General features: G+C 41.7%; 1 protein-coding gene across 2 annotated transcripts; it reads right to left on the bottom strand.

Moving 5' to 3' along the window:
* Positions 1-4,497: 4,497 nt before the first annotated feature.
* Positions 4,498-25,938, bottom strand: LOC118785357 (voltage-dependent calcium channel gamma-5 subunit). 2 transcript variants are annotated; one of them, XM_036539980.1, is made up of 7 exons: positions 25,595-25,938; positions 11,921-12,160; positions 10,542-10,583; positions 8,330-8,416; positions 5,866-6,006; positions 5,431-5,576; positions 4,498-5,098 (listed from the first exon to the last, which is right to left on the bottom strand). In XM_036539980.1, the coding sequence occupies exons 2-7, from the start codon at positions 12,114-12,116 to the stop codon at positions 4,841-4,843; spliced, it is 870 nt and encodes a 289-aa protein (XP_036395873.1). In that variant the 5' UTR covers positions 12,117-12,160; positions 25,595-25,938; the 3' UTR covers positions 4,498-4,840. The 2 variants fall into 2 exon arrangements, with proteins under 2 accessions (XP_036395873.1, XP_036395865.1); XM_036539972.1 differs by lacking the exon at positions 10,542-10,583.
* Positions 25,939-26,185: the final 247 nt, after the last annotated feature.

The raw sequence follows: 26,185 nt of genomic DNA, 5'->3' as shown, positions 1-26,185 counted from the left end.
CAACCATAGACGCATGTTGGTTTCCATTTGCAAACACTAGATGGCAATGTAGCTGGGAAGTATTGTAGTTCTATGATTTTTTTTTTCATTCAACTTGAAATGCACTCAAATAATTTTCCTCTTGGGAATCTTCAATACTTGGACACTATCACCATTGTTTTCATTGGATTTACACACAGTTTTAATTGTTTTTGTTCCCCACAGACAACAGTAATGTTTTACTCTCAGCACTGAAGTGCTGTACAGGTTTTCAGTGTAAAGTTTCAGGCCTTGCACATTGCGCAGGAGAGGGACTGAATGACAAAAACCTTAGGAACGTGATCCACGGTCACCTTGCCCCATGATTCATTGGAAACAATCACAAAGTTGCAAATTGTGTTCATTTATGCGGAGTGGGCGGCACTGAATCTGTGTCGCATCAGAAAAGCTTAAATGAAGACTTATGGCTAAGAGCTCAAACACTCTGTTCAGATTCTCATATTTGCCTGCAGCTGCTAGATATTTGAACCAGACTATTTATGGGTAGTATGAATGCTGTTGATATCATATGCTACTTTAAAGGATGAGGGTTATTCACTTACTGTATTCATCCAGTTTATTTTTAATACAGTATTATTTATTATTCTGTGCTTTGACTAGTTGAAATTTTGTGATTTGGCAAGTATCGTTTAAGCTGTTTGTTTTGGCTGACATTGTTATTTGATGTTGTAATTTGTATATTCACTGCTTCTATAATTTGTCCAATAAAAAAAATGTTAAATTTACTAACAGTATTCAACCACACAAAAGGCTGATGCGTAATGTATTTTACAAAAATGTCACGTGGCATTTAAACTCAGACAGCTTACGTGCACTTTGAGTCATTTACTCACTGGCCAGATGAAGAGCAATAAATTCAGACATAACCATTTATGATAGATCTTAAAAGTGTGTCTACAAATCTGTATGTTTTAAAGCTATGCTGCCACCTTGTGGTCTTGAAAATGTACACCGATGCTTGGGCTTTACTGAATGCACCTCAACACAGGCACAAAACTGGGTGCAGCTATAGGACATCTAGAATGGTTGGTGTGGTATTGTGTATGACATTGCTGTTTACATTTTAGTCGGAAAGTTACTTCCCAGCGTCCCCTGCTGATCCGGGTGTGGTGACAGTGAATCTGGCCCAGCCTCAGCAGGGTCTGCAGCTTTTAACTCACCTGAACGCTCCCACTGTGTGAGGACATATGGGATTCAGGAATGCAGTGGACATTGAAATGCTTATTCTACATAATGATTCATCAGTAATGTGCTTATGAGTAATGTGTTCCTGTTTATTGTCTGTTTACCTTCATTGCAGGAAAGCATGAAGCTGCATTAGTCTTTGAGGAGGAATTTTCCAGTCAGATCCAATAGAGGGCATCACAGTGTAGCTTCATATTAGTAGTAATGGACACAAACTGGTATGATACATACAAGAAAAATAAAACCAATAAATCAGTAAAAATGTATTTTAGTAAACACGGCAGTGTTGCTTTATTTATTACCTCCAGCATTATACGGTACATAGAGTACATGAACACTGTTCAAATTATCTCTTGTAAAAAGACAAAGAATTCAGCAGTATTTTTTTCCAAAATTAAAATGTCTAAAATATTGTATGTTATTACAACATATGCAAAAGCTCACATTCGGAATATGCATTGCAAAAGGCAAAGCAGCTATCTCCACAGTAAGATTATATACTTCTGTAACCCCTAATATGCTTACAACGGTTACAAAATAGTCAAACATCTAGACTGGTCATAAGCCTATATAAAATTTCCTTTAACATATGTACATCTCATGTGTTTATTTACACCGCTGAAATAAATAAAACAATGGAAATGTAAAATCAATGATTATTAGGAGTTTTATATTCTGGCTGCACAACAGTGTGGTGGAAATGATGGCAGACAAACATAAATGCCTTCGTTTCAACAACAGACGATTTGTTTGTTATGGGTTTCTAAGTTAACCAAACTGAACTTTATGAATTGGGTAATGATTTAACTTCAAGTCACATTGAACAGCACTGCCAACAAATGTCTAAGATTACAATTCATTGTGAAGTAACACACACAAAAATATGTATTCTTTTGACATTGCCAGAAAGAGGGGTACAACCCATAGTCTGTTGATGAATTTATTGACTCTAATCAAACTCATTGATGGAAACTTAAAAAGACTGAAAGCAGTATCTAGGTGTACAAATGTCTCTTTAGATTGGAATTCTGGCAGAATGTGATTTATGAGGGCTTTTGGGTTTTTCCAATTAAATTTAAAAATGCCAACAAGGACCACATCTCTAGAAAACTGAGAGAGATACATACCTATCAGCAAAACATTTTACATCGTGCAGAAATAAAGTCTTTGCACATAAAAAATGTGCAAATGATTCAGCTAAAAGGTGCTTGTGAAATTTTCTTCAGCATTACATTTTGTATATTCCACTAGCAGTATTTGACACTTGACACTGACAGAATTTTGATTTCAAGTGTCTGATCAAAGGTGCAATACTCATTTAAATTATGATTTAATTAAAGTTAAACTTACAGTTATTTATTTATCTTCCATGTTTAAGACAGCTCCAAAGCATCAATAGAAGAAACATACTAAAATGGATAAGTCAAGGCGTTAGGATGAAATAATGTTTTTTGTTGCAGAAAACAGTGACACTCAATGATGAAAACTGGCACAAACACAAAAAGCCATCATTTGGATTACAACTGACCAGTTTGAATAGGTTAATTTTCTGAATATTGATCTTTTCAAAATAATATTGTTACATATTGTTATAATACTGTTACATATTATTATGACAACCAGGTTTCTACAATTGGCCGTATACATATAAATGGTGCAAATGTGTTGCCTTTTTGGAGAAAACAATGCATCACCTCCTTGCAAGGAATGTAACGAATTTTAAAGGTGCACTTAGATGTAGCACCGCCTCCAAAAAGCCAGTATTGCTAATGGCAATAGAAACACAGAAGCACCAGAACCGTGGTATGGCCATATTGCAAAGTGACCCAGGACAATATATAAGGTTGTCAGGTTCAAACTGTGTAATGTTGCACAGATGTGAATTCATTGCAAGAATGAAAACCTTCACATTTTCTTCAACAAAAAGGTTCACAATCTACCAACACAAAAAAAAACCCTGAAAGGTAATTGATGTAATTGTTCTTGGAGAAATGTTTGCAGTTAATTGCCATATCATGTTAGTTATATTTCATTGGATCTGTGATTAGCCAGCTCTAACAGTTCTGTATTTTCAGATTGTTTTAATGAATGTAGCAACCAGATCTTTAAAAAGTATTGTTCAGAAGTCAACATTCTGAGGCTGGGAATCGATATACATATATATATATATATATATATAAAATATCTCTCTCTTTGTTTTTAACATGATATTCCATAACCACATTTTTTCCCTACAGCATACTACAGGTATGAATTTCTTGTCTTTTATAATTGAGAAGGTAATAGGCAAGCAACTGCTGCCTTATTGTATTTGTGTACATAAGGATAAAGTGTATTTGTGTCCATAAAATATAAATAAATAGAAACTATCTCTTTTATTTTTTTAAACTATAAAGTGCTGAATATATTGAATACTGTTAACAAATAAAATAATGATTTGAAATTATTCTGCACATAAGCAGCATGATTAAGCCATGTAGTACTCCGTAATAACACAAAAAAGAGGAAACCATGACTATTCTGCAACTTACACACTCACATCCAACTGAAAACATTTATCATCAATGAACACTCTTTCATGCATCACCCACACAAACATGTGTTTCATCACGTATTCATGTAAATGCTTGTACAAAATATAACTGCATTACTAGGAGATAATGTGCAGGGGCTTCTTCTGTAGTCTTCTGGTGCGCTGTTCAAATGTAACCTTGCAATTACAATCCAGGAGTGTTTGATAATGTTACTTACACATAAGAGACTGTAAATACAAATCTCATAGAGCAGGAATAGCATTGACTGACTGCTCCAGAAAACACAAGACTGTACAGAACTTTGATTCCACATTCACTTTTGGCTATACCGATCAAGCTTACACCTGATGATGAATTCTCACTACTGCTCCTGCTAGATTCTGTTCTGTGCGACTTGTACTTATGGTATTCAAAACATCTTTGTGCAAACATTTTTTGAATGGTAAGAAACATGACAAACACTTCTGGATCAAAATCTGAAGGAAATGTTGTTTTATGCTCACCTAACATTATTGTAGTTGCCTTTAAATGGGTAGAGAATTCTGAGATTGAGGGATGCACAAGAGACTTCCAGCCTGCTTCCCTTAGAATCCCATACACACATACATTACTTACCGATGGGAACATATTAACACTAAGTGATAAATGCCAATCCACAATAAAATAAACTACAATAAAAATTTCACAGTGAGGGAAATCTAAAAAGAAATAAATGTCAAATTGGTGCAACAAACATGATTCAGATAAGGAAAAAAAAAAAAATCAAAAACAAGAAGAAAACTAAACAGGCTGTTCATAGAGGTGTTTGGACAGGGTCCTTTCTCTGTAGACTGCTAATGCACAAAATGCTAAAGTTATAACCTGGAGAGGAGCAGGAATGTTGTATCACCATCTCCCAAAGTGTAAAACTCAGTATACAACACTACAACGGAACTAAAAAGGACACAGCCACACAGTTACTCCTCTCCCTTTTGCCTACAGCTGGGCCTTCCTGGTTTATAAGCTTACGGTCTGCTGGAGACCCTCTCTGACTCTCCCTCCCCGGGGGGCCAGCGCGCACCCCTCAGCCCGGGCCCCGGGACTCAGCAAGGGGACGAGGACATCTGGTCGTAGTCGGGACACTTGAGCAGCGCGGGGTAGTTGGAGTTCATCTGCAGGGAGGCCTCGCTGGAGATGTCGGAGGGGCTGCGGCCGCGCACCCAGGCGTCCGGGTGCAGGAACTGGCCCGAGTAGTCGGAGCAGTTGCTGAGGCGAGGCCGGTAGAAGCCCGGGTGCGGCCGGTACATCTCCTCTGCCGTGTACCTCTTCATGAACAGGTAGACGGACATCACGCCTGCCGTCTGCCCACACACACACAAACGGGCAGGGGTGACAGAGCAAGAATCAACATCAACATCAGTATGTATCTTACACAGCTTTTTTCCATTGCAGGTGAAGCAAGACAAAATTGTATAGCCCTTGCAGATTATGCTTGAATAATGACATGATCATATAGTTACTGTAATTATCTTCCGATCTTACAGATACAGGCTAACTGTTACCTCTGTGATGCACATGCTATGAACCTAAACCTCTGTGTAGCAATGGAAGTATGAAAGAGCAGCATGATAGAAACAAGCTCACTCCAAACAACATTCATTCAGGGGGCTGGGTGGGGTGGGGTGTGGCCTACCTCCGTGAGCAGGAAGGAGATGGCAGCAAAGGCGAAAGACCAGCCGTACTTATAGCTGAAGTAAGCCTCGTTGTTCTTGGTTCTGTTCAACACCTCATCATTGATGCTGGATATATATAGCACCAGGCCCACGACCAGGGACAGACCTGATTCAGACAAAGGAAAGGGAAGTCAAGTCATGCTATGAAGCACAAAGGTGACTGTAACTGTATTAACAGGATGGCAAAGAGTGTGATCAAGGCCCTGTCTAATTTTGGTAGCCTTCTACGCTTCACTCTGGCAACATTTTCAATTTACAATTTACATGCAGTAGAACCTAAGGTTAGGAGTACTTTCTTTATACTATTTCACACCCATTCTGCTGTTCATGTGCTATATCCACTACTAACTGTGCGGCTGTAGCAGCAGTTGTAGTTGCCATGGTAGCAGCATCACCTGAGAGGATGAAGAAGATTCCTGACACAAAAGCCAGGATGGTGCGGTGGGGGCGGATGTGTCCGATGTTGTTGAGCACAAAGCCAATAAACATGAAGAAGAGACTGACCAGGGGAAAGGGTGTGGCTGAGCGGATCATCTCTGGAGCAGAGGAGAGAAGACCAAGAAGAGAGGACCATGTGTCAATCATGAAATTCCTTACAGGTGATTATGAACAAACAACAGACATAGAAAAATCCAAGGATTCAGGCGTACAGGTCTTCCCAAATCCTCTCTCAGCCACACAACAAAATTGTGCTAGTGCAGATCCACTCAAGAGCTCTACAGGCAACATGATGAGCCTAGGTGAGGTGAATGTTCTCATTAATCACTCTGAAATGCATTCCGAAACTACTAACTCTAAGTAAGCACTAAATCTTTACATGGCTCCATAAAATAATGCCTCCACCACCCTGTGCTATTCCCAGCTCGATTATGAAAGAGCAAGACATCATCACAGACTGCATTTGACCTCCACTCAAATGCCGACACAGACCATAAAATAGTTTGTGGTGTCAGCAATGCTGCCTGTCTGTTTATTCTAAAACTGCAGGCAATTGAACCACGTCATTTTTCCAACTCATTTTGATAAACTCTATATTTATATAATAAAATTTATTCATGAGTGCGGTCAAAGGTTGCCTGTGCATGGGACATGATTAGCAATCAGCAACACAGATCTGAATGCCTCTTCACTGACAGAAGAGTGTGTCATTGATCACTGTCAACTGTTCCAGACCTTCCTGGTTCAGTAAATTACCACCCCCCTGTCACCTTCCTGTATTTGAAAACCATGACTTGCATGCATTGTTCTAAATGATATAATATAAAATGATGAAACACGTTTGTTGTCCTGTGTCACAAGCATCATTGCTAGGGTTCCCCACATCGATAGAGCTTTGGCTATCACATTGGAATTTCAGAAAGTGTTAAGGGTGTTCCATTGATAAATATGCTAATATAGGGTGTTCTATCTTAGTATCACTTTCAGTTTGCGTCCTTAATTGAATTCATACACGTTCCATCTCCTTTCTCCATATTTCATCCACTTTTCTTCTCATGCTCCCCTCCTCTGCATGTCTCCCCCTACCTAACGACACCGGTATTACATTAAAGTCCACAGAGGAAATTGGCAGCAAGTCAAGGAATTAACCACACTTAATACTATAAGTCATGTAAATCTATGCACGGAGCATTTTTTTTCCCAATGAGCAATGTAAACATATTTTACATGAACATATGTACAATGAACATTCGGGCTCAACTGGGAAATGAACCACACATTATAATCATGAGCTGATTTTGATCAGGGTAGTGCCATGTTCAGTACCATGTATGGTGCCCAGTTAGCTATCCAGCTTCTTGAAGTATTGTACTATGCAGTAAACTACAACACACTGCACACTCTGCGACAGGCTGGCAGCTGTGACTACTAGGTTTCACTTTTTTCTTAAAAACTATGAGAATTATTGCATAAAAACAGAAGAGCACTTGGTACATAGCATTGCTTCCTGTGCTGCCCTCAAACTCATCCCTGTCAGATGCTGTTATTTTCCCTTTCCAATTAATTACAATTGATTGATTAATACATGGGCAATAAAGGCTGTTTCCACTCTACATACAAAGGTGGCTTTTGAGAGTACACCTCAATTATGGGGTAAGGTGTGTACCTATTTCCTTTTATAGTACTAATATGTATTCAGGAGTCATGCTGGCAGTTGGGGTAGTGGGGTGGAGACAGACAGGTGGCTGGAGGGTGGAGTAGGGTGGACTAAGTCACTGCTATTTTGCATGGGTTTGGTGTCAGACTCGCTGTCTCAATGGCATGTCAGAGGGATAGTGATCACGCTGCAGAAGGGAGAAACTTTTCCAGGATCAAGAACTGAACATGAATGGCTGCCTCTCATTTCCCAGCCCACTGGGTCGCAGGTCCCTGTCAGCTGCCACAGCGACAGCGGTGCTGTGCTCTGCTCCAATCAGAACAGCCCAATCACTCATATCTCCATCGCTGTGGCTATATCCCCCCCCAGTGGAGCGCACATACCTGATGCGGGATATCTAAAATGTCATTCTACAGGACTCAATCCAATATTGCCATGGCATAAAATCCTTTACAATCTCCCTCAGGTGTATTGCCCTTTCACTGAGCGAGCTGAGGTCACTGTACCGTGTGTTTGCGCAGGCGCGGTACAGCGCCTGAAAACTGTGGAGGTGGGGAAATAAATAAATGGCTGGGGTTTGACTTAAATTGTCTGTGCTTGTTTAATATAGACAGACCAGAGCTATCGACAAAGCCCTGAGTGCAATGCCAACTCTCCTAAAAGCCTCCTTAGGGCCTAATGATTTCCGTGTTTCAAACAGACTGGAAAGGGGCGGAGTGGGTGGGTGGGTGTCGGCTGGGGGGGCGGCGCGCGGCCTCACTCACTCAGCACGCTGACTGTCGACTCGGAGGTCATCTGCACGTTCATGGGCATGACGTACTCGATGGTGAAGCAGCGGCCGGTCTCCTCCCCTGGAACAAAGCAGACGGCAGACGCATTTCACACAAACGTGGCCCCACCGCGCGCTGACATCAGCGCCTGACCTGAGTCACAGCCACGCAGCTGGGGGGGGGGGGGGGCTCAACCGTCTCATAAAGATTGTTTTTCTTTTTTTTTTTTTTCATTTTGTTTGGTGGGTGGAAAAGCAATAAAAAGTAAACCCGGGCTAAAAGAGATGGATTCTGTGAGTTCGAGGCACTCACACACAAACTCAAGCCCAGCGTGGCGTTTCATGGCTCAGACCGCTTTCCTCCTGGATATACAGAAATCTAGACACAGTGTTCAAGTTCTGATTCTGGCATTCCCACGTTCAACAGTTTTACAGAGTTGTAAATCCGCTATGACCTTGTTCATCAATGTTGCATTCTTTCAGTTCTTTAATGAGCTACATTACACACAGACAGTGTGTCCTTAGCAATGTAGATGATAGTATGAACAAGGTTATAGCAGATCTTAGCTGAGACTCTGGTCTCTGGTTATATTTCAACAGTCTGTCTATGTGCGAGACTATGTGTGTGTGTATGATTGTATGCAATGTGAGTCAATCTGTATTTGTTTGTCTGTGCACGTGTATGTGTGCTTATGTGTGTGAGTGTCCATGTGAGTATGTGTGGCAGAGTGTACGTATGTATGTTTGTGTGTGTGTGTGTGTGTGTGTGTGTGTATGTGGGTGTGCACACGCCCGTGGGATGCTATGTCTCATGCAGACTGTCAGCTACTCTCCCTCCTAACAGCGGGGGTCCTTTCCACATCTGGAGAAGAATCTCTAGTGTGTAGAAACATTACCCCCTATGCCTCCCACTCAAGCCTCAGTCAGGTCCGTGTAGCTGCCTAATTTAATTAATGAAAGGCCTTACTGCCCCTTCAGGGGAGCACACTTTGCCATATGGAACAATGATAACAGTTCCATGCTAGCGCGCCTTTCCTCAATCCCCTTAATTACTTATCCAATCAACTCCCTAATCATCACCAATGAGGTCTGCTCATTTAAAGGTCAGACAAGTTAAATTATGCTTTATCTTCCATTGAGGAATTCATACAGTCAGCTCCTACAGCTCCCCATTCAAACATGTATGGTCCAGAAGCTTGTTGAAAAAAAAGGATTTAATTCATATTGGTTAATGTAACCAGCAAAAAAGGGTAATTTTCAAGAAAGATTTTTCATTTCCAAGTGGAATCTAAAACGAATTTATAATGCGGTTATGATGTCAGGACTTGCAAATTTAATCTTTCTCCTCCCTGTTTTTGAGAGGAGATATTTACACATGCCCCCTCAAACCCCTTCTTAAATAACATTTACAAAATAGCAGACAGCCCTAAATTACACAGGGATTTTGAAAAAGGATTTTAAATTGTGTTCCCTGACAACTATTACCATGGCAACGCAAAGCTGCTGTGAAATTGGGGGGTGTGGGGAATTAAATTAAGCTTTGGCTGCCAGTGTCAGACATGTCATTGAGGAGTCAGAAGATGCTATATATCAACGAATATATGGGAGTGCTGCATCTCCAACAAGTACATCGCTCAGTAAATTATCTCTAACGACTTCAACACACAGTACTCTATCAACAGCTACTCAAACATACAGTACCATACTGACAATCTAAGTGAATCCATGAGATCTAAATAAATAAAATGGGTGTATAATCATTCTGACCAGCTCCTCTGTCTCAATGGTGACACTATACAGAAGCGAGGTGTCTGGGTCAAACTGGCCCGCCCTCTCAGTTAGGCAACAAGGCCGCTCAATACGTAAACACATTTGTTGGTCCATTTGCCCCACTGGGCAGCGGCGTTGGCGAGGCCACACAGGATCCATGTTGGTGACATCACCCTCTCAGAATAATCCCATGTCAGATATATGTTTCCCACATCGAGGGCATGACCGATATTGATGTGGACAAGCTGCATGCTGCGCTCATGCCTGTGAGTCAATGCTGGAGATGGCAGGGTCTTTGGCGGGGTGTTTAGATTCATGTTGCTGCCATCCCTCAGATGAAAGCTGTTACTCCCTAGCTCTGTCACTGAGTGCCCGTATTTCTCCCCAAGGCTCCACTGCAGCCCAGGGCCACTTCGGGAGTGGGAGGAGGTCAATACCTGGTTTAACGGAAGGCAACACTCGGTCAGCTGCTGGAGTCTCTACAGAGGAAAGGGTTAAAGTTAGTGTCTTTGGCTGCACCGAGAACGATCAGCATGCCACACATGAAGGGAGAGATGGCACATTCCCAGGAGAAAAACAAGACACCCATGCAGTGCCCAGAAGCCCAATCCAGCATGCCTAGGTGCGCGCAACCAACACAAGGTTCCTCACACTGCCTGTTTACAGCCCTCACTACAGGAGGAGATGCAGTCATCTACGGGAGAATAACAGGCAAGGAATAGCGAGGATGCTGCCACGCCATGAATGATTCAAGAGAGGATGCGGACCGTGCCGGAGAGACAGAGGGACAATCCAGTCGATTCTTTGGCTGCGAGGGTCTGCGGCATTCTGGCTCTGACTTTAAAGGCGTTAGATCAATGCGGATCACTCGACAATGCTCGTGTAAGAACGAATAAGGCAGCGCGGAACATTTTCCGCCATCTGGCTGAACCCGAAAGCGGAGCCAGTTCAGTGAGCTGTGAGACACAGGGCAGACAATGTGTGCCTGTAAATACAGGGGGGAAAGAGGGCGCGGGCGATGCCACATTTTCCATTGATGCTGGTGTTTGCAGTGATACCCACACGTGCATGCTAATAATAATCATGCCACCCAGCTGAAAGTGATCTTCACAGCAGTGCTGTGATATTTTGTGCTTGCCGAGTGATTGTCAGGAATTCCGGCTAGCGTCAATGGTGCAGCAGAATGTGGCATGCAAGGCCAATGTAAAGCAGCACAGCATCGGGGGGGGGGGGGGGGCATCACTCTTAATTTCAATGACATGGACTAAATTAACAGTGTATAAAAAGGTCATCAGCAGCCTTTGTTGTCAACAGAAATGATAGATGCATGTTATCACCAAAAAGGACATTGAGGAATACGGTGACCTATGGCTTTGTTGTGTTTCATGTATTCGTGCCATGTTTTTTATGCAGCTGTAAATTAAAAAAAGACATTTTTGTCAGCTGTCAAAGTGGACATGTCAATAACTTATGTGGAGGATGGTTTGTGCTTTTATGGTCTCAGTTACTAACTTGACATCTGTATTTATGACTGTCCTTGTTTGCCCCGACCTAAGGACAGATCCAACTGTATGCTTATGCACTGAACACAAACCAAAATATTTCACATGTCAAAAAAATCAAATAAGCTTAATTATGTTAATTGAAAACAGGGCTATTGAAAAATAGCCAGAGTGCAGTGCGACCCTCTAAGTGGTGCATGAGAGGACACACATGCCAAAGAGAAGGTCATTGCGGGATCAGAGCGTCGGAACGGGAATCGGACCCAGGGCGGGGTGGGACGGGATGACGAGGGGAAAAGGGCGACCGGACTCACCCGCCAGGAAGCAGACCCTCCACAGACCCGAGTGCAGGGACATCTTGATCTCGGTGCTCTGGTTGAGGGGCAGGATGACGCCCTCCTCCAGGTAGAGCCAGTAGTCGGTGCTGACGGCGATGCCCAGGAGCCCCAGGCCGCACACCGCGAACACGCTGCTCAGCAACGTCAGGGCTTTCCTGCCGCATATGCTCATTCCACAAAGTCTCCAGCAGGCGGTGCCGTCAGCAGAAAGGGGAGCTGCACAAATAAATATAAGAAATAAATAAATTAAATAAATAAATAAATAAATAAATACAAAGGCAGCATGGGGTATGGTTTCAGGCTTTATCACAACAGACAGCTTGGGACTGATGCAAATGGAGCAATGAGCCAATGAGCACAAGTAAAAATGCACTGAGCAGAAGAGCAAACTCTTCTCCTCCCAAAAACCGTGCCGTCACAAGGAGAGGCACAATTTCTGTTGTTTGTATAGTAAGCCAGGTGCATCCACGACTGATTAAGAATGAATGAACGATGACCCAGCTTTAAAAATATGTCACGTGACCGTAGTACCATGCGTGAAATCAAAATATGAAGCATTCTCCTCCTTTTTGCATTATATGCAACGCACATCTCTGTCTGCATACTAGCCTTGATTTTTGTGCATTTGCTGTAAGGTGTTCTTTAAGAGTGCCGCATTGCCTAAGCACATCGATCTGCTCTTCAAACTGCTGCGCTGCCCTTGGATTATGTTACTCGGATGACTGCTCCGGCTTGTTTTCGTGCCATGGTAGTGACAGAAGAGACAATTCCCTGTCCAAGAGTGCCATTTAAGCTTTACTACAACGCAGGGAAGATGAAGCACAGGAAAGACATCCTTGTAAACTAGAGCCTAAATGTTTAAAACTTTTAAAAAATTAGGGCAGGCTGCCACTAAACCACAAGCGGTTGCTCTTGCCTCACAAACGTCAAGTTTGACGGCCCTGCAGAAGACAACAGCAGGTTTTCATTAAAATCCAAGAGATGTGCCGATATCTATATTTAATAAGAGAAAATACAGTCTGAAGCATAATACATCTACGGTGATAAGGAATGATATACTGTAATACTGAATATCAGCATAAAGTTGATGTAGGCTGTTGACAGTTCTAAGGCCTTTGATGGCGGGTGCTATTTCGGTCATGCCACATGCATGAAGCATATTGCTGTCAAACTTGGCTCAGTGTTTAGCTAATGAGTCAATTTGCATAAATGAGCATATTATTGTAATCTTTCGATCGGGATGACTTGCAAAGGGAGAGCCAATGTGACAATGTGTGATTTTTGCATAATGCATGTACCATGTGTGCTGTAATAAGAGCTTATCAGATTTCTCAAATTGCTTTGCTGCCGGCTTCATTGAGCCATAACCAGATTGGAGGGATTGTTATTAGCTGAAGAACTGGAAAAGAGTTGATAGCATATAAAGAGGTATGCAATGATTTGAAATGAATGGCTTTCACTACTTGCCGAAATCCAGGATCGTTTAAAAGCTCACAACTGCATAATTAAATTACGAGTCCTGTCTGTTGGTCCTGTCTTCCACTTCAACATAAAAGACAAGCAGGTCTCTTACAGCAATTTGCACAGCCTGCAGGTAAACTAGTGAGGAAATTACATTGACTGTAAATTAATTACAGTGTATTTAAAAAGTACGGACACTGAGGCAAGGAACCAGTGGTACATTATTATTCTTGAGAGTGGCAAGAGCTGACAGCCACAGAGAAATTGTGTGAAACCTGATGAAATGTCTGTGCTCACACCCATATAATCACTGACAACATACTGGTTTGGCGCTGCGAAAGCCTTGCAGTGCAGCAGACTCACTGTGAACTTGGCTGTCTGAGCGGGATTATGAAAGGCAAGTGTTGAAAGGGAAGTGTTTTAGTGAAAGAGGTCTCTGTTCTCTGTCATTGTCTGCCCGCTGTCGGGATGCGGACGGAGAGAGTGTGTGAGAGGAATCGGAATCAGTGTCTGGTTTTGACACATCAGCTGCTCGACACCACATCCAAGCGATGGTAGATTTGAACTGTGTTGATATTGTCAAATGGCCTCAGGATAGTGACAAATCAGATTTAATCAATACAATGAAATCATACTAAGACTCAAATGGGTTAAACATCATTTTATGGCATCCTTCAGTTGTAAAAACTGTAGAAGAGCTACACTCTTATGTTTTGAAATACATTTCTGCAGGGGTGTCCAAGGGATGACAGCTGAGGTGGTGATTGCCTTGACTGCTAAATCAGCAGTTCAATCTGCTTTTGCTTAAGGTAGAATATGACCAATGTATTTAGCCTTCAATGTCACTGGCACAGATTCTGCTTTGGGATGACCAGAGGACAGTATCAGAGGACAAAGCTCCCTGTGATCTGACAAGTGATATCTCACAGTTGGAATGACAACCGAGTGGGGCAAGCTGAGTACAGGATGGATGTGAAAAGTCAGCTGGAAAGAAAAGGTGTGTGGGTAACTGTCTAATTCCTAATTAGACAGTTAAACAGAGCCAGTCTGGCCAAATCAAGAACAAGTTCTTTCTCCCCTGACAGTGAGTAATCCTCTATGTATCATAATTCAATAAGTCATAAGACGTTCCCTCTAAGACTTGAATTTATTCATTCATTCTTTAATTTTCAACTAATTGTGACATCAAGGCCAGCATCGCATGGCGTGCTAAACTACCGTAATGAAGGACTCAATAGTAAAAGAGAAATGCAGCTCACACACTGGGCCAGTTAAAATCAAGGGATAAAAGGGCTGAGAGGCGCTGAATGTCAGGCCGAGTGACCGGTGCGAGAAACGAAATGAGCACATTGTGAAACTTTCATGGGTGGCGTGGGAGAACAACAGCAATCAGCTCGACTCCCTTCCCTCTGATTTCCTCCCATTCCTCCGCTGCCCAGCACTATGTATTTGCAGGTGACACAGATTGCCTCGCACCATGATTCTTCTGCTCCATATTAACACCTTTGTTGAGCTCCCATTTGTGCTCCTAAGTGCTCATTACCAGCCGTAAGGCTGCACAACTGCCCCACCGTGTGTGAGTGAATGCATTAACCGGTGAATGAGGGGAGCTATTAAGCACCACCACACTTCCGTAGTTTCTGGGCATTGGAAATAGCTCTGAACCCTCACCTTCTCCTGTACCCTCTTCCTTGCCACTCTGTCGCTCGCTCCTTCATCGTATAATGGACTCCCGTGCAATCAGACAGAAATAGCAGCGCGGACAAAAGAGTGTGTGTGCGAAAGGGGCGGATGGAGGGAGTGCAATAAAAGGGTTTCTACTTGAATCCTGTCTTTCAGAATATGGGGCTTTTTACTGCAGGAGAGTGCAGAGGGTTATAGCCTAATCACAGACGTCTGCAAATGGACACACTGGATGACAGAGAGACTGGACGGAGGTCTAACAGCCATGGCCAGTTATAGTGGGGTAGATCCAGGTGATGGAACTGTCACCGGCCTGAAGGGGTAAGGAGGTGGGGAGGTGGGTGTTGGCCCTGTTAGTCGTACTGCATGTGCACCGTTTATACACCATGTAATGTACATGCATGAATATTAAACCACTTACAGAGCGCAAGTGCTTTAGTAGAGAGAAACAGTTTAATATGGAATAAATCATAGCATATTATAACGTCAAGGCAAACCCAGCATACATGCATGTAGCGTATGTTTTAAAACATGAGAATCTCAGTATTCAAAAGCATCTGTTCTCGTGACACCTTCACAGTGATTCAGTTCAGTTCTTTCTTTCAAACAGGTGAAATTAAATCTTTAAATGACAGGAAAACAGCCTTTATCTTGGAACAGTATATAGTGATTACTGGTAATTGTAGGGTGCTGTTTTTTCTGTCTTGGTAGATTGGGTGCCTGTCAAGCTACCTGTCTTTTCACTCCTCGTTTTTTACATCAGACATTTATTACCTCTGCTTGATTAGGTGTTTAGACATTTTCCCACATCAATATATACAGCTAAAGTGGGAACTTAAACACCATGCGGACAAAACAGGTGCTCTGCTGTCATTCAAATGGTCTTCCACCAGAAACCATGTTTTAAGTGTTTGATCGCAGGAACTTATGTAAATACCATATAGATGAAAATCAACTAATAAAACATCTTCTGTCTGTGAACCATTACAAGTCTAAAGGAATTAAAACAGATTTATCTTCCAGGTGCTGATATTTTGCAGTCCTTGTAGCATGAAAGTGTTTTTTTTTTATTAGAATTAGCTCATCTTTCCCAAACAGCCTATGTAGAGCACATTGGCCAATTTTTCTCCAAAAGGTTTGCTGTGATTATGACCTATGATGTTGTAGCATGAAGCTGCTTTTGTCAATGTGAGTTTTTTTGTGTGCAATTCTATTTGCAGTTATGTTTTATTTTGGCAACTGTAAACGTAAAATGATGGGTTTGCGTGATCTTTCTCTGACTCTTGTCATTGGCTTTAACTATACTTTATCACACGTTATTTCCTTCTGTCACTCATTTGTACTGTTTGCGTCATACTTTCTGCCTTTATTCTATTGTGCTTACCATTGCTACTCCTGTGTTACTGCTCTCCTGAGTAATCCTTTTACCTTGGAATGCAGACTGTGCTTTTTTTGAACATTCTTTGTGGGCGTACCCACGATAATACCAAGCATCTCCTACCAACCATCTACTTTCTTCCAGTTTCTTCTCTGTGTTGCCCTTTGCAGAACGCTTGTTAACATTCCAAAAGGGGTTGATAATCTGATGACATGCACATGTGGGCTCGGGAGAAAGGTAAATCAACAAATAATATTCTATTAATGGTCCAATTATACTGAAGTCCTTTGGGGTATTTGGGGGATATTTGATTGACGGTTGAAATATTCTTGTGAAATCGCATACATCAAATAAATAAGTGATGACACCATGGCAAATCTTCTTCAAATCCCTATCTGGAGAAAAGATGGCACCGCTCAATTTTCCAACCCAAAGGTGAGTCCTGAATTTGCGCTCTGCAGCTCAGTGGGTTCTTTGATATTAACTGCATTTAGCACTTCTTCTTTTGTTCTTGTTTTCCCAATAAGTATGCCAAATTTCCTTGCTCACCCCCTCACAGAAAAAAGACCATTTCGAAATGATAATGTGAATGTTTCATCCAGGTGTCGCTACGGCCTGCCTCCCATTACCCTGGATGGTATTATCTAAGCTGAACTGTCAACTGTTTGAAAGGTAATCAGCCTGCTTTCCCAGCAGCTGCAGTGTTGCTTCTCTCTTCTCCTCAAAGAATTGAGAGATTTCATTTTCATTTCCGCTATCATGATTAGCAGTTAGGAAATGCCAGAAACAGTGTTGAAACACACGCTAAAATGAATTGATTTCCTTCTTTCATAAAAAATAAACCCATCCAAAAATGTCCTGCCTTCATCATGTATACATCACATATTTAATATTTAATATTTCAACTGTAATTCTCGAGCTTACACATCACTTCTCTTTGGGGAATATGTGGCCTACGCCAGCTGTTCAGTGCAACTTACATGTCTGAAAGCATAGTTAGTGTCTGCACATGATGGCTGAAGGACATGCTTCCAAAGTAACACACACACACACACACACACACACACACACAAACAGACACACCTGTGCACATATATGTAGGTCAGGGAGACTCATGCGCAAGTGCAAGTTGAAATGTCCATCAGATGCGCGTCGGTCCCAATATCCTCATGAAGAGACGTCATCAGGTCAGAGACGGACATCATTACACAAAACTGTTCCAAATACTACAGCAGCTGAAATCCCACCAGCGTGTATGTATGGCCACAGCTTTGGGACTGTTTGAGACAATGCTACACACCAGACAGGGTGCAGAACAGACCCCCCCCGTGCAGAGTGTGAACACAGTGCATCAGCTCCAGCACTGGGCACATTGTGTCCATTACTGAGCTCTGTGTCCAGTCCCAAAGGAGAGTCCAGTTACACAGTGCACCACACCACCAGAGCCCTTTCTCCGAAAGACAAGAGATGTAGGCGGGCTTTCTATCCTCTCCTTTTGTGCTCCACCACTTCAGCTCAGTCATCAGGGGAAAGATTGAGGCCCCCACTGCACCCATAGAGTAAAAAAACGAGAAGGGGAAATGAAAGGCTGAAGGACATCACTCTGTCATTTGAATTTTCCATTTCCTGAGCATCCATTTAAATACAAAAGCAGGCCAACGAGCTGATTGAATTTTGAATACTAATAGAGTCTCAGTATTGTTCAGCACCACATGAGAGCATAAAGAGGAGGGTTTAAGAATGTGTGCATTGATTAAGGTTGCTTATTATGTTTTCAGGCCATACAGTGCCTTGGAAATGATACACAAAAAAGGCTGAAATACCTGTATCCACCAAACCCCACTGGGCAGAATATATTGGATATGCTATTGAGCGGCAGGGCCCGGTGTAGGAGATACTATTGCTTCTCACAATGAATAACACAGAATATAATACAGTTATGGCGTTGGCAACCAAGAAGAAAAACAAGGCACAATGCAAATTTATACAAGCAACAAAAGCAACATTTCAGTCAAAAAAACTTATTCAGGTTGCGCTTTTGGTTGGAGCACGTCATTTTCCACTACCTCACTAATCCTGAACCTGAATAACTGTTGAAAGTCAAACTTCTCCACTAAGGGGCTGACGTTGTATGCGGTAGCTGAACTGAAGTGGAATGTAACAGTATCATTAAAAGTAGGTCAGTTCTCTGCCCGTTCAATTAGCACACATCCAGTCTAATCAAGCTCACATAAATCACATCCGCTTTTGTACTGCAGTTGCAAAAGAACCAGCACTGGATCACTGAGGAGCAGGGCGTTTGAGCTATGGGAGTAATTTCACAAAGTGAGGATACTTTCATTAAAGGACATAACATGCTGCAATTGAGTAAAGCTGGAACTGGAACCCTTCCGCCCTTCCATATAACCTTTCATACAGTAGCTTGTGGCTGTGAGTTCCCCATTCCGGTTTCCACTGTTTGCAGTTCTAGTTAATTCATCCATTGGTAAATGAATCATCCCCTTGAGAATCTATCTGTTGGAAATGCCGCAAAGAGAGGAATAAAGCAAACTGGAGTATACAACTTTCAGTATCTTATATGTGTGTGTGCAATGTGTTGTACCCCATAAATAATGTTGTCACACATTCTGCAGGTCTCAAACCAAGCAAGATGAAGAAATCATTCAAGCTGATAAAACAGAGGAGTGAAATAACTGAGAAATAAATGTTTCAATTAACATGTGAGATGAGAGAATCAAAAACCCTTTTCTCTTTTTTGTAACTTAAGCTAAAAATGTAAAGGGTCTTGCTCCAAATTACAGTGCACTGCTGTTATAGGTACACACGTTCACGCACTGGAAATCCAAAGGGAGAGAGAAACTCTCTCTCCATCACTGTCCAGGATTGTGAAGCAAAGCGCACAAAGCCCGCTGACCCAGTTCACCTAATGGCGGTCTCAGGGCCCCGTCTCCTGGGTAACGCAGCATCCATGTTCCGCTGATGTCAGTCACTGTGCCACTGAGGACTCCGGGGCCCTGGGGAAAAGGACTGAGCCAAAGGGGGGGGGGGGGGTGGAGGCACAAGGCAAGGCACTCTCTCTGCAGCCCAATCCCTCCGTGGAGTGCATCACCCTGTCACAGCGGTGCAGCGCTACAGGGCTCTGCGCGCACGCATCTGTCAAGCCCCTGTCTCCCTGACCTACAAATCCCACACACATACCCCGCCAGAACCGTCACTTCCGCTCAGACCTGCAGCCACACATATGCACCTTTTTTTGTACAAGACTGGATTTTTAAAACAGATTATAACATACCTTCAGCTCCCTGAAAGTTCACCCACAGTTCACCCTCACTGAAGACACAGCCAGTCCACTAACCCAGCTCTGACTGCAGGTTATTAAGGGTCTATATGGCTTTGTATCTTTACAGGTAGCTCCTGTATTTTAGTGGAGGCTAATCTGGCTTGAATCCAGTCTTTGTAACATTATTCCAGAGGATCTCTCTTCCTGATTTCAGTAGTGCCTTCAGTTCAGCTAATTCTTGGCATGGCTTTCACTGTGACCTAGCAAGTGTCAGTCAATAGCCGCATTTGGCTTGTAACCCAGCAACATAAATCAAATGAAAAAGGACCATTTTTAGACGCTGCGATGTTTTAAATGAATGCATTTGGCAAGACACAACAGATAAATGGTAAAAAGACAACTTCAACTTTAAATAGCTTACAATTATACTTTGATGTTTGTCATTGGAAATTCTGAACATAAAATCATGATGATATATGCTGCTCTTCTTCTAGTTCTTTTTCATTTTCACATTGAAAAGACAGCTCTGATTTTTTATGGTGTAAGGCTGAATCTTCTTGTGCTGGTCGCAGTGACAGCGAAGTTGATAATGCACTCAAGGTGAAAGGGTATTCTTTGCTTTAGAATGGCAAGCAGGACATCCATATTTCTCTCTCTTATTAGGCCTGAAAATACATGAGAAGTGCCTTTTTCAGCTCTCTTAGGCTAAGTGGTAGACTGCATCATGTTATTCTGTGTACAGTACATTGCCCTACAATGTGCGTCCAGACGCTCCTTGTAATAGTGAGGCGGAACACTCGTGTGTCAGTCTAAAGTGCTGAGAAGAGGAGTGACTACGCCATGCTCCTTTGTAATTACTGACACTTCTGCTGAGACTGAACTATTTAGGTCCTGACTCCACTGGCAAAAACAAAGCCAGAGATGGCACCCAGGACAAATATAAATGAGTAGACAAAACAAAGCTTCAGGCCTGAATGGACGTAGATGAGTCCATCAAGGAGTGTCTGACTCTGCTACTGAAACACAGGATGTCCACTCCATTACACTGTGTGTTGGCTGGGACACAGAGAAGTCATGGTTGGAGAGAATTATCAACCGACAGACAGAGAACAGCAGGAGAGGGTATTAGTGTGAATCTGTTCCTAACCAGTGAACTCTTTATATCTGCAAGAACATTGGACTCTCTATAATAGCCAGTCGCCAAGGCAGAGCAGAGGAATTTTCAGAGTCTTTCATCAAAAAATATATATAAATAAATAAAAATTCTCCATCCCCACATTGTGATTCTCTAGCTTTGTCACAGTTTAAGGTCTCGAAACAGCTAATGCCTTATCAAGTCTTAATAAAGGTTACTTTAAAAAACAAAACAAATTATATTGTTGCTTAGTTTACTGTAGTATATATATATATATATATATATATATATATAATAATGAAAAGCTTTTCATATCTTCTTGTAACTAAGAACACAAACATATTTTACATCCTTGGGTGGTTTCTTAATGGAATTCATGAGACCTCTCTTGCATCTGCGAATTTTACATTTGCAGACCGCACTGTTGCCATACTTAAAAATACATTCTTGATCACTTAAACCTTAAACTCATAAATATAAGCAGCTATCCCATATTCATAATCTGTGATTTCTGCAGTAAGATAGCTGGTGTCTTACTCTGTGGAACCTGCGACGATACTCATTTTAGCAGACCTCTAGCCATATGCTAAAGGGTCAGAAAGGAGGGAACCCAATTTACTGTGCTGTCTGTGATTGAAGTCTGATAAGAAAGATGCGAGAAGCCATTTTCCAATAAAACTGTAATAAATATTAATATTTTCATAAAAGTAAATGGTTATTCAGAACGGGCATGTGTGCCGAATCCTCATGTGCAGATGAAAACACCAACTTGTCTGAGAGATGTCAGAAATCATGTGTTGATTCATTGCCAATACATCACACCGACTGAATGTCACATGCTGACATCATAGCCTGGTATTGCGGTAGAAGAAAATGGAGACTTTTCAACCGAAGCGCTGGTTCCTTGCTTTGCATCATTCCTCTCCTAAATGAGGAGGTATTTTTAACAGTCCTCTTCCACACAGTCAGTTCGGACTGAGAAATAATCCTGATCTCCACAATGATACCCTGAGAGGAACAAACCTTGAGTCTATTAGTTCTATACAGCACCCTTCTTACATTGTCTTTATCTTCATCTTAAAATTTAGCCAGGGGAAAAACCACAAATGGTAACACCACTATACTGTATGTTGTCATCAACCAATGACTGAGCACAGACGCAGTAAACCTGTTAAAAATACTTGTCAGACTTAACAATGTAAAATTGTCATTTTAATTCAATTTTGCACTTTGTAAAAAAAAAAAAAAACTTCCTCTACAATACTGTACCTATTTTTTCCTGTTGAGTGACAAACAGCTTAGTCATTAACACCTCCGTGATTCAAAAATAGAGGATACCCCTGCAATTAAAACTGTATGATGAAGTGATAACAAACACTATCACAGATCATCAGATGCAAGTATTTAAATATTTCAGCCAATGAGCTCTGAAGAGAGCACAGACTTGTTATTTGAATTCATACATTTTCTTTATGTTTACTGAACCTAAACTTTGGGTGCAGCCTCACTGTGTACTTAGCCATACCATTAAATATATATGCACAATATACCAATACTTCACAACACAAGTCATTTTTTTCCATTTGAACTCTTTTCACTTAAACCTGACAATCATCACCTTGGAACAGTTCCTCAATGCTACATGACTTTCTAACATATAAATCAAACAACAACAAAAAATGTATGTTTCTCTATCAGACAGTGTTGGGGTTTTTATGGTCTAATTCATAGGCTTCACTCCCAGATGTACAACTGCTCTCTCTGGAGCTCTAGGTGGTAGTAATGCACATTGCACTACAGAGTACATTTTTTTTTTGCTGGGGGAGAGAGTTCACTCAACTCTTATTATGTATAAAACGAATGAAGTTTGCTCTTTTGGAGCAAGTGTTTATATTCAAAGGAACTTACATTGGAGTCTTTTTCTCTTTTTGTTTCAACAATGCCTGAAAATGCTTGTAAGACATGTTTTCAGTTGATTTTGTGTTTAGCTGATAGCTGATTGATAACATCAGCTGATGCTTTATCTGGCTAGCAAGCCACTAGATAGTGTATTATTTATAGGTGCGGTAGATTCTCTCATCTTACATTTCACATGTATACAAGTGGACACATACTAAAGCAATTCAAACAGAGTACTCTGCTCAAGGGTACAGCAGAAACATCACACCTGGGATTCAAGCCTGCAAGTCTGTGTTCACAAGTCTGGGACTGTAACAACAACAGGACACCATCCCCACACTTGAATTTTCAAAGAAAACATGTTTTACAGTACATGGAACATACCAATTTACAAAATGCACTTTAATAAATTACCTTAATTAGTGTTAAAATAACTGCTACTTGCTACTGCTACTGCTAACTGCTATCTTAAATCTGAACAAGTTCACATTATGACAGCCTTCTTGGGAATGGGTGTCTGTTGAGACATCATGGGGAGTGTTGTAGGAGAGGATAATTCTTTTGAAGCTGAAATTTTTGCAGCAAATATTGTTTTGGATTGTATGATATTTTGTAGAGGCAAGTGGCTTTGGAGTGGAACATAATTAACATTGCAGACAAAAAACAGCTTTCAGCTAAGAGAATTTATGATGGCTGAGTTTTTCAATGGAATTCTCTTTCAGAATATCTACATTTGGTACTTCTGTAAAATCCAATTCCAAAGTAGAACACAATGTTTTTTTAAAGAATGACGTTGATAGAATTGTCAATAATGGTGATGCAATGTTTCCATAGTGCAAAAATTTCCATGGAACAACAAAACAAAAGCCTACACTTTCAGTCAACAACAGATTTCAATATATTCGTTTTGACATTCCATCGTTCGGTACACCAGCAAATATTTGGTATTGCCTTCATTAGTGAAGAATACAGTAACTTCAGCAAATGTGATATATTGAGAAAGAGACCAGCATCGATACTTTAATTCCCTCGGGCAAAAAGACTTGACTACAAAAGACAGTCATTGCAATTTCCACTGTTTTCAGGAGCCCTGCAGACATTTTTTGAACCACTACACAGGAAACCGCCTAAAACTGGTATTTACACTGAAAATGACTCACGAAAAACGTGGCCGCACAAACGACAGCCAAACCAATTAAAACATATTTCTTATAGAAACACAATTTCCTCATAGCCAACAGTGCAAGGAACAAACTTTAGTCTGAGGCTTGGCGTGCTGATATAAAATGACACTGGCATTTGGCTTGGAATAGAATGCAAACAGCCTCTTGGGCAATGATCAAAATGAAGAAATATGTGATGCGGTTGTTAACTGGACTGAAGTGATATTCGTATATTCCCTCCGCATTACTGTCCTTGGCTATACACCGCGCTGCACATTCCGTCAAACATTACATTAACGATGTCTGGCGTGTTGAGAGGCAGTGAGTCAGACGCGGGTAGGGAAAGCGCCACGAGCTTTGGCACGCCGCTGCGGAGCATGCTTACAGCTCACAGCCCTCTGGTTGACGGCGAAATCCTTTATCGTCGTAGAAAACAGAAACGCACCAAAATCCAATAAAACATCTAACGCGACCAGAAGCACAAGTGGTGACTTCGATACAACTACTTCCATCCTCGATATGTGAAGTTCTCTTAACACGAGAGCGTTATGAAAAAGCAGCGCCGGCCGTGGTTGTGATAAACATCATGTATTTCAGTGAAACGTAGCTTAGAGACCAAGTTCTTGAGCTTGTGGGGCTTTGTGGAGAAAGAAAAAAGGCATAACAAGAACCCCGTTACGAACATTAAAAACGAACAAACAAACAATAAATAAATAAATAAATAAATAAATAAGCAAGCAACAACAACAAACACGAGAGAAAACACATTTCCGCTCCACTTATTGCGGCATCCCCTAACTCTCTCGCTAATGTACCCTGAGGTTGTTGAAAAATCAACTGCGCTGCCAACCCCTATGTACGAGGTGAAAATATCTGTCTTCATTCTCCAGAAATGCAAACGAACAGTCGATGGTAAATGTAGTGTGCTCAGGTTATATAAGGTAAAATGCCAAAATTAAGAAGGCGAACCCCGTGAATCTAGGGGTTGTCTGATTCAACTTCCATATTAGTTAAGTGCTGCTGCTTTACTGTACACAATTATAATGCAAAAAGACACAAGCCTGTGTGAAAGAACATCTGATTTAATGTTATAGCAAGATCGCGACCTAATCTCCATCGACAGCACATCTGCCCCCAATCAGATGATTGTGGCTGGATTCGCAACATGTTTCCACAACCTATCTCCAGTTGAGCGGGAGGGATTTTCAATTTTCAAAACATTCAACAAATCAATGTGCCGTTGGCACAATGGGGTGCTGTTAAAATCAGCGACGCCTATGGATATAGTGAAAGATAAATAAATTTAATACTCCGTAAATTACATATACTTTGATGTATAAGCAAGGCTCATACAGTTTGAAGATCATTCGCGCACCTTCAGAAGACAGTCACGAAGAGACAGAAACTTCCACTGAACAAACATAAAGCCAGTACACCAATAAACTCCCTCATAACGTCATCATAATAATCAAAATTTGTGCAAAGGAAGAGACGGGAGCAATACCGAAACATTCTCATTCAAATCCCCTTTGAAAACACACAAGAACGTAGCCCACACTACAGTATATTAAGTTAACACCGGGAAGGTAAAACTGTTCATTTTACAGCGTACAGTACTAATTAATTTAGCAAACATAAGGCTTGCGATTACCTTCAAGACGAAGACTCGGCAAGATCACTACTGCTGACTGGGTCGGTCTTTCTCCCCCTGTCTCGCTCTTTGTTTGTCTTCACGCAGAACGCAGAGAATGCGATGAGAAAGAGACGTGTAGCGCGGGGATGCTGGTGCCTCGCAACAGGACGATACGAGCTCCGGGCGCGCACCTCGCGCGTGCAGGTGGGGCTGCCTTTGGAGATTTCGTGCAGACTTACACGAGCGCCACAAGAAATATACCTAATGCCAGCAGCAGCAAACCCCCCCGATCAGACGATGCAGTCAGAGACGCATGTCCACAATTCACTGTCCCTCTCCGAAGACGATTCCCACGCTTCGGACGCTGCTTTACTGATTGAATGTAACGCGGTTCGAGGCGCTAGCAAGCAAATGTCGACGTTCGTCACAAGGTACAGAACTTCCACGTGACAGAAGTGTTGCACACTAAAGTAATTCAGGTAGGAAGTACAAACTATGGTGCCGGTACCCTAGTAGGGGGTTATGCATATCTTAGACAACACTTGGGAAAGTTGTGTTAAGAAAAAGTAACGCTCTTTACCCCGAAATAACCAGAACATGAACACTAAG

Source organism: Megalops cyprinoides, chromosome 1 (genome assembly GCF_013368585.1).
Source record: "Megalops cyprinoides isolate fMegCyp1 chromosome 1, fMegCyp1.pri, whole genome shotgun sequence".
Classification (NCBI taxonomy): domain Eukaryota; kingdom Metazoa; phylum Chordata; class Actinopteri; order Elopiformes; family Megalopidae; genus Megalops; species Megalops cyprinoides.
Note: the sequence above shows the minus strand (reverse complement) of the source record. Positions and strands in the feature narration are given on the sequence as shown.

What these genes read in the sequence shown, in the direction of transcription:
- LOC118785357 (XM_036539980.1), bottom strand. Translation starts at nt 12,116, where the DNA reads ATGAGCATATGCGGCAGGAAAGCCCTGACGTTGCTGAGCAGCGTGTTC. An exon ending in GTTGCCTTCCGTTAAACCAG is followed by an intron (nt 8,417 to 10,541) that starts GTATTGACCTCC and finishes GCTTTGTTCCAG; the next exon opens with GGGAGGAGACCGGCCGCTGC. An exon ending in AATCTTCTTCATCCTCTCAG is followed by an intron (nt 5,577 to 5,865) that starts GTGATGCTGCTA and finishes TGTCTGAATCAG; the next exon opens with GTCTGTCCCTGGTCGTGGGC.